The 8,075-nt window shown below is 34.7% G+C and overlaps 1 protein-coding gene across 1 annotated transcript; it reads left to right on the forward strand.

Annotated features, from left to right (window-relative positions):
- The first annotated feature begins 135 nt into the window (after positions 1 to 135).
- LOC100798478 (probable protein S-acyltransferase 16) lies at positions 136 to 6,110 on the forward strand. Its single transcript, XM_003520868.5, has 7 exons — positions 136 to 667; positions 2,598 to 2,690; positions 2,773 to 2,874; positions 3,193 to 3,273; positions 3,360 to 3,458; positions 3,549 to 3,644; positions 5,430 to 6,110. The coding sequence occupies exons 1-7, from the start codon at positions 374 to 376 to the stop codon at positions 5,541 to 5,543; spliced, it is 879 nt and encodes a 292-aa protein (XP_003520916.1). The 5' UTR covers positions 136 to 373; the 3' UTR covers positions 5,544 to 6,110.
- Positions 6,111 to 8,075: the final 1,965 nt, after the last annotated feature.

Raw genomic sequence — 8,075 nt, forward strand, 5'->3', positions numbered from 1 at the left:
AATATAAGTTAAAAAAATTAAAATTTAAAAAGTTATTTAAAAGTAAAATTAGGATAATTTCCATTATTAATATTAATAGTCATTGATTAAAAACAGTTAAGAACCATTATCTCCAAATCTAATTAACACCACCGAAGTTATGCTTCTGTGTATATATTGCCGTTGGCGTTTCCCATCGTTCATTCAAAGAGTAAAATTAAAGCCAACGGCAGCTTCTGGATTTATCTAACGAACCCTCCGTAGTTCAGCATCATCGTCCGTCATCATATCATAATCATCACCGAATCAAACCAAACCTATCTTTTAATTCAAAACTTTTATTTTGGGAGACGCCGTCGTTTCGGCAACGCCGGCGGCGCCTCCTCCTCCAGCCATGGCCGCCGCAGACAAAGCGAAGCCCTCGAAGACGATGCTCTCGCTCCCCGTGAGCGTCGTTGTTTTGGCCATCGCCTACATTTACTTCTCCACCGTGTTCGTCTTCATCGACCGCTGGCTCGGCCTATTCTCCTCGCCAGGGATCATGAACGCCGCCGTGTTCTCCGCCCTCGCCGCTGCCTGCGCCCTCACCTACCGCGCCGCTATTTCCACGGATCCGGGTCGGGTTCCCGCAACCTACATGCCCGACGTCGAAGACGCTGAGAGCCCCATCCACGAGATCAAACGCAAGGTCATTCTGTCTTTTATTTGTTACTTTTTATTTTTTTTCAAAAAATGAAAAGCTTTTGCGTTTTGGGTGTTTCGTTTGTCGTTCAATCGTTCATTGCTTGCTATTGTTCTGTGTTCTGCGTGCTTTTTTTTTCTGCTGTGTTTTTAGGAGCTTGAATTGTTTGAATGGATTCTCTTGCGGTTGAAACTTAGCTTGATTTCGTAAGGGTTTATATTGTTGTTGTCGTTTCGTGACCTGGGGGTGGCGGAGATAGTGGCATTTCGCAGTTTGTGCTGTTTTAGTGTCGTTTTGTTCTGAAATATTTAGACCTGGTGGTGTTTGGTGGTGTTACAAGGCTAGGGTTTTTGGACATTCGTTTTTGATTGGAGAGTTAGGACCAAGACTGATCCAAGGTTAAAACATCTAAAACACAAGATTTAGCCCCGCCAACAAAATATATTTTCTTTTAGTTTTTTTATAAAGCAAACAAGCCACATTTATTAGAAAAATTGTCACATATGTTGACAAAAAGGCCCAATATATAGTTTTCTCATTTAAAGTAAAACATATATCTTAAAATTTGCTTTAGGCCTCAATTGTCATTTAGGCTGGCCCTGGTTTGGACACATAAAGAAGGCTTCGGTAGGTGCTGCGAGTAGAGTAGATTGTATGGTATGTAGTCCCGTGAAAAGGAAGAAAGGGAGGCCAAAAAGGACATTGGAGGAAGTGGTCCAGAGACTCATACTAAAGAATTGAAATTGAAACTTTGATATTTAATTGAGTTGAATGATGTCATATGATCTATATAGCTAACCTCAGACCTAGTGGGATAAAACCTTGTTTTTTTAGTCGGAGAGTTGAATGATTTTCCAAAACTGTAGCTTCTGTTGTGTTTTGTGAGCGTTTTGATGGATGTGGTTGATAAGGTGAGGGATTATCTGATAGAGGTTACATTTTGGTTGTTATGGATTAAAAGTGGAAGGTTTTTGTAAACTTCAATTTACTCATTGTTTTGTTTGTATTGCATGAAAGGTTGGTGTTGTGTCATGTCATTGTAGTAATGTTTTCTGTATGAAAAAGCTTACAAGTGCAGTTGCGATGGTTTATTGATGTCTAGAATGAATGAATATTCCTAATCAACTGTGACTATTAAGATGGAATCAAAATGGATTTCAAGATTGTTGGATTGGCTAGGAAGTAAAATTTTTGAGTCTTCTGGTTCTATTTATCTCTAGCTTGAGTAGTTTGGAGCTCTTATCTCTTGGGTTGTTGAATTCGTGTTATACAATTATCCTGCTTAAGAATTTAAAATATGCACCCCCACCACTTTAAGCTGAGGTTGTGGACCAGAACAGTCACAATTCACTCACATCAACCTGCAAGCAACAGCTGCAATGCAACCACAACGTCAGTTTAATACCCTGATCATGATTATGTGCAAGTTGCTTAATGGCCCTTTTCAGATACCTACTTTCTCTTCACTTTCGAATTTAGAAAAGGGGTTTTCTGGATTAAGTTGATAGTTTTGCTACCATGCTATGCCTGGTTAAGAAAAAGACCACTTGTATCCTTTATTCAGTATGATGTAAATACAGAATTTCTCTGTTTTGTATGTGGATATTGCTTTGGTATTTGGACTAGCGTTTTTGAGTTGTTGTTGTCCTATCTCTCTTCTCTTCTATGATCAATGCATTTATGAACTGTATGGGACTTGTGGAGTTGTTGAAGTTACGTTCTTCTGGGTTCTTAAGTGAATTTGTATGCTCAAATTGTTGTATGTCATATTATAGTGAGATGACATCTTTTATTTAACAATTTATTTGAATTAATCACTTGGCATAAAAGGATGTATCTGTGATCTGCAAAAGATTCCCATAAATATTTGGTTTATATTAATATTAAGCATCATGGAAATTAACTTTCAAGTAATGTTTTTTGGATCTGCAAGCAGGGTGGAGATTTGCGATATTGCCAAAAGTGTTCTCACTATAAGCCTCCCCGTGCACATCATTGCCGGGTTTGTAAAAGATGTGTTCTACGAATGGTATGCATGATCTAAATTATAATTCAAGGTTTATCTCTAGGATTTTCATGATAATGACAATCTGTTGTCTCTTGGTTGTCAGGATCATCATTGCATTTGGATAAATAACTGCGTCGGTCATGCAAACTATAAAGTATTCTTCATTTTTGTCTTATATGCTGTAATTGCCTGCATCTACTCCCTGGTATGTTCGAATCTTTTTCATTATCAGCATGATTTGATTTTTATTGTGATTTTTCTGGTAGTGCAAGTTTGGAGACTGATTCATTTTTAGTAATAGTCACTTTTTTTTTCTTTTTCAGAAGCTCTCTTTAACAGCTTCAAAAGAAGCAATTATTTCTCTAAATCCAGACATTTGCTAAGCTGTATTTTCATGAATGAAATCTGTTGTCTGATTTAATTTTATCTTTCTTTCTGTATTTGTTATAGCATGATGCTAGATTTGATGGTTCTAATTGCGCTGACAATCCTTTTTTGTTTTCTGTATTGCTTAACTTTGTAGGTCTTACTTGTGGGTAGTCTAGCTTCTGACAGCATACAGGATGAAGAGAAAAATGGAAGAAGCTCTTTCCGAACTGTATATGTAAGTTCTGCTAAAAACGACTGCATGCTTTGCTTAAGCAGACTCAACAATTTGTTTTTCATGATTTTTCCCCCTTATTTTTGCAGGTTGTTTCTGGGCTCTTGCTGGTCCCCTTATCAATAGCCTTATGTGTGCTTTTAGGTTGGCATATCTATCTCATTCTACATAACAAGACCACGATAGAGGTTATTACTTAGTAAAATTTTAGTTCAAAACTATTAGTTTATTTGACCAGATTGATGTCAACTTTCTGAATTAAGCAATTGTGTTAGCAGTATCATGAAGGAGTGAGAGCTTTGTGGCTTGCAGAGAAAGGTGGGAGTATCTATAAACATCCATATGACCTTGGCCCGTATGAGAATTTGACATTTGTAAGAACTCAAGACTATAATGCAGCATCCTTGTTTTTTTTAGAAATGTCATCCTTGTTTTTTTTTAGAAATGTCTCCCCTTGTTTTCTTCCCACCTTCGTGCATTTTTTCAGTTTGTTCATTTTTTTTTCTCCACTTGCTTCATCTTATATGAGATGAAATGGGTTTATGGTGTGTTTGGATCAGATTTAATTTTTTGAAATAAGCACGTATTGTTTAAAAACTCTACTAAAAGCTTGTGAAGATAAGCAATTATTTCTTTAAAATAAGTTGAACCATTGAATTATGGTTTAGTATGTTTTACTGATTACCCAAGCCATTTTGGGGTAGGGTTGAATATATGGCAATAATTGACACCTGGTGCCTTCCACATTTTGAAATATGACAGAATCGTAACTATAAGTGTCACAATTATCCTGTGTAGTACGTTATTTTGATTGGCATAAAGGAACATGTGATATGATATTTTTTAGTATTTACATTTACTTATCACTATGTATTTCTTTCAGGTTAATAAGAAATGTATGTTTTAAATTTTTCCTTATATAGTGTTAACTGTTAAGGAAGCTAAGCTATCTTATTTTTATATAGATCTAAAAATTCTAGCACTGATATCCAGAATTCATTATGGTTTGAGCTGTTTTTTTTTCTTTTTCCTAACAGTTGTTTCCTAATATATTGTTTTTGAAATATATAATGTTTCTCGTTCTTTTTGTGTGTGGGGGTTAGTCATCATGGATTTCGGTTTATCAACCTCTACTAACAACGTACAATTATTCTTTGGTTTGTGGCCAAAGTTAACTTGACTAAATGGTTCATAAATTGTTTTTGTAGCCCCAGTTGTTACATTTAAAAATTATTGTAATGATGGGCCCTGGCTATGCTTCAATGACAATGCAAATACACAACTCCATTCTTACCATATTCTGAAATTTAGCTTTTTAATAGAAGAATAGTGGCAGTAATGATCAAAATCTTGACCTTTTGGTTATTGAGGCTATAAAACAATCCCAATGACCCATTCCCCCTAAATCTTAGGCTGTTTGGTGAAGACTCATGAAGGGTTTTAAGTTGCATTCCTCAACTGCATTTGTGATGTTTTGTATCAAGTGTTTTAAATTGCATTCCTCAACTGCATTTGCAACTGCCACATGGTTTGTGATGTTTTGTATCAAGTGTTTTAAATTACATCCCCCCTAAATCTTAGGCTGTTTGGTGAAGACTCATGAAGGGTTTTAAGTTGCATTCCTCAACTGCATTTGTGATGTTTTGTATCAAGTGTTTTAAATTGCATTCCTCAACTGCATTTGCAGCTGCCACATTGCGGTTTGTGATGTTTTGTATCAAGTGTTTTAAATTGCATTCCTCAACTGCATTTGCAGCTCTGCCACATTGTGGTTTGTGATGTTTCCGCAACTGATATTTTAATTGCAATTGTGGCCACTTTTTTTTAGCAACTATTTTCCACAATTTCAATACCGTTTAGGTTTTGGGTTATTTTTAAGTTTAGACAACTTAATTGCAATTGATAATGTGGAACTGTAGATTATACTCTCTGATACTCTAAATCAAAGGTGAAAATGATAGATGATACAGTTTGTGTTTATTGGTGAAAAAATGTTTGATTGTCTTCATGGATGAATTCTTATTCATCAATTATAGAAATTCGCAATGCCCCAACCGCCACCTCTCTTCCCCTTTTATTGTTTTTTATTTTTTCATTGAAACAAAATTAGAAGCTGCATGTATAAAGTATGTGATTGAGTTTCTGTTTAATTGCTGCAGGTTTTGGGACCGAATATCCTTAGCTGGCTGTGGCCTACTGCAAACCATATAGGTTCTGGACTTAGGTACCGCACCATCTACGATCTCCCTAAAGGTGCTTCAACGTCCAAATGAGATTTAGACATTGCTTTGCAGTGGTCATTTGCAATATTATTCATATTAACCCTTTTGATGAATGGTTGAGTGATGACAATGCTGAATGATCGGTAATCTGCCATCTTTTAGTCCACTATAAAGTATAGCTTTTTTAATGTCAATCACCCAAAATTGCTGAAGCGTAGGTGGTCACGAGCGTTTCGCTTCATATACCAGAAGAAATTGACTAAATAATGTGTATGCCCATGTGGATATTGATAATAGTCACTTATTCTCTGCCTCCTTTTTCTTTCCTTTTTTCGCCCATTTCTTAGGCACAAAATAGGCCTTCTTTCTTGCTTTCCCCTTCTTCCGGTCTTGTTAGGGTTTGGATGATGTGGGGTTACAGCTGTAGAGTTCTGCTGATAAACCTATGTACAAATAGAAATTCTGAAACCGGCTCATCAAGGAAGTATCCTCAAGGGATTGATTAACCCTATGTGAAAAGTTGTACTTTTGTATTCTAGAATTGTATTTTCTGTATCTTGGATAATATTTGTATCATCCATTTTTTTATTTCATGTATTATACATTTTTTTTTGCTTATTTATAGTTGCACAATTTTTCATAGTAATTTATCTCAGCTAGTTTGTACCACGTGGGGAGGATATGAACTGGATTTAATCCTTACATTCTTACCGGTAGTTACAACAGGTGTATCAAAGAATACAACCTGGTGTAAGACAACCTTAGCACATGTTGGTTGGATAGTCATTGTTAGTTGTATAGTCATTGTTCGGCATTAAGTTTAGTAATCAAAACATTAAATTCTGTAGTCACAGTAAAAGAGACAATAATAATTCATAATCTGTGTTAGATTCAATGTTAATGCTACTAGAAAAAGAATGTTAATATTTTTAAGAATGGATTAGAAAAATATAAAAATGTAAAAAATATATCAATATAAAATCAGATCCAAAAAATGGTTTATCAACATGTTCGTCTAACTGAAACTAAACTAAACTTGTCTTTTGAAGTAAGATTTCGAGTTCAAAATTTGTATGAATTTATGATTTGATATTTGGTGGTTGCTTATTCCTAGAAATTGATATTTCAAGAACTATGAATTGGATGTATCATTGAAAATAAATTATGGAATGGATTAACTCTATATGTAATTGTGGTTTTTGATACCTTTTCTCTCGAATTTGAATAAGTACATTCTCATTATATTGTTAATATACATTGATTTGATATGTCAATATGCATATTTGGAATTAATTTTTAGTTTTATGGTTGAGCAAAATAATGTACTCTTGATTAAATATCATGAGGACCACATTATGCTTCATTCCCAAAAGTGAATGCGACAATACCTAATTATTATACTTAGTAATTAATATTTTTCCACTTCTGGTGAAAAAAAATCCTTAAAACTTCTTGACCGCAACCTCGACTATAAGATTGTTCATAACAATAAATATTTTAATTATGACATTGATTCCCTTTAAATATGTTTTTCCAAATAGTTGTTGCATTGATTATTTATACTCCTAGTTTCTCTGAAGAATAATAAAATTTTCTTTTGTTTGGTAATGCAATAAGTTAATGTTAGTATTATTTTTGGTACTACAATTATAATTGAAGGCTCCGGAAGAGCTAGTTATGTATTGTGAAGTACTTGAAACACACTAGAAGGGGGTTGAATAGTGTGATGGATCAAAACTTAAGTTTTCAAAAACTTTTTTAAAACTTTTCTCAAATAGATATTAATAGACGTTGGGTTTCGTCCAAGGGGTTTGAAATCATTATGTGCTTAGAAAATCAGTTCACAAAACTTGGATAGAGTAGTGTAGGAGTAACATATGGAAAAGAACTAGTTATATAGAAGCAGTAAAGAAAACACAAGTTTTATATTGGTTCATCCCAACTCTTGGGCTACGTCCAGTTTTCCTTCAAACTTTGAAGGATTTCACTAATTAATTCTTTGATTACAATCAAGTATTCTCTATGCCACTTCTAGCTACAATGAGTACTCTATAGGTCACTCCTGGCACTACACTTAATCTTCCCCTAAGATTAAGACCCAAATATTCTTTATCACTAAGTCACTTTTGTCCTTCACAAACAATATATTCAAGCTTTATATAGAATTTAGAGCTTCGATCTATTGAGAGATCCCAACTGATGTTGTCTAATAGCTTTGGCGCTTAACATGAGGTTGCTACTGTGCAAAGAGAGAGAGTGGGGACCAAAAACACTTTTTGCAGCAAATCTTCAGAGAAGTACAATCTGCTAGTGTCGTCTACTGCTCAAAGCTGACTTTTAGTGTACAAATCAAAAGAAAAGTTAACAACATAAGACAAAAGGATTTAAGAATGTCGAGACAAGACAATTTAAATCTTCTTTCTTGTGCGCTATGGCACGAGTTTCTTACTGAACTTATGGACATTACTTCCTAATGATTGTTTTTAGTACTTGAGGATCATGTAATTGTTCCATTGCTTTTGGATTGTGAGCCAAGTGCTAAAGCACTTGTCTTCTTAAGACTGGAGGATGAAGTAGTATCGT

The sequence above is a fragment of the Glycine max genome, chromosome 3 (genome assembly GCF_000004515.6).
Source record: "Glycine max cultivar Williams 82 chromosome 3, Glycine_max_v4.0, whole genome shotgun sequence".
In the NCBI taxonomy this organism is placed as follows: domain Eukaryota; kingdom Viridiplantae; phylum Streptophyta; class Magnoliopsida; order Fabales; family Fabaceae; genus Glycine; species Glycine max.

Bases quoted from the DNA above. Each gene is read 5' to 3' on its own strand.
- LOC100798478 (XM_003520868.5), top strand. From the start codon at position 374: ATGGCCGCCGCAGACAAAGCGAAGCCCTCGAAGACGATGCTCTCGCTC. The intron at 2,875-3,192 runs GTATGTTCGAAT...TTAACTTTGTAG, and splicing joins TTGCCTGCATCTACTCCCTG to GTCTTACTTGTGGGTAGTCT. The intron at 3,459-3,548 runs GTTATTACTTAG...TTGTGTTAGCAG, and splicing joins ATAACAAGACCACGATAGAG to TATCATGAAGGAGTGAGAGC.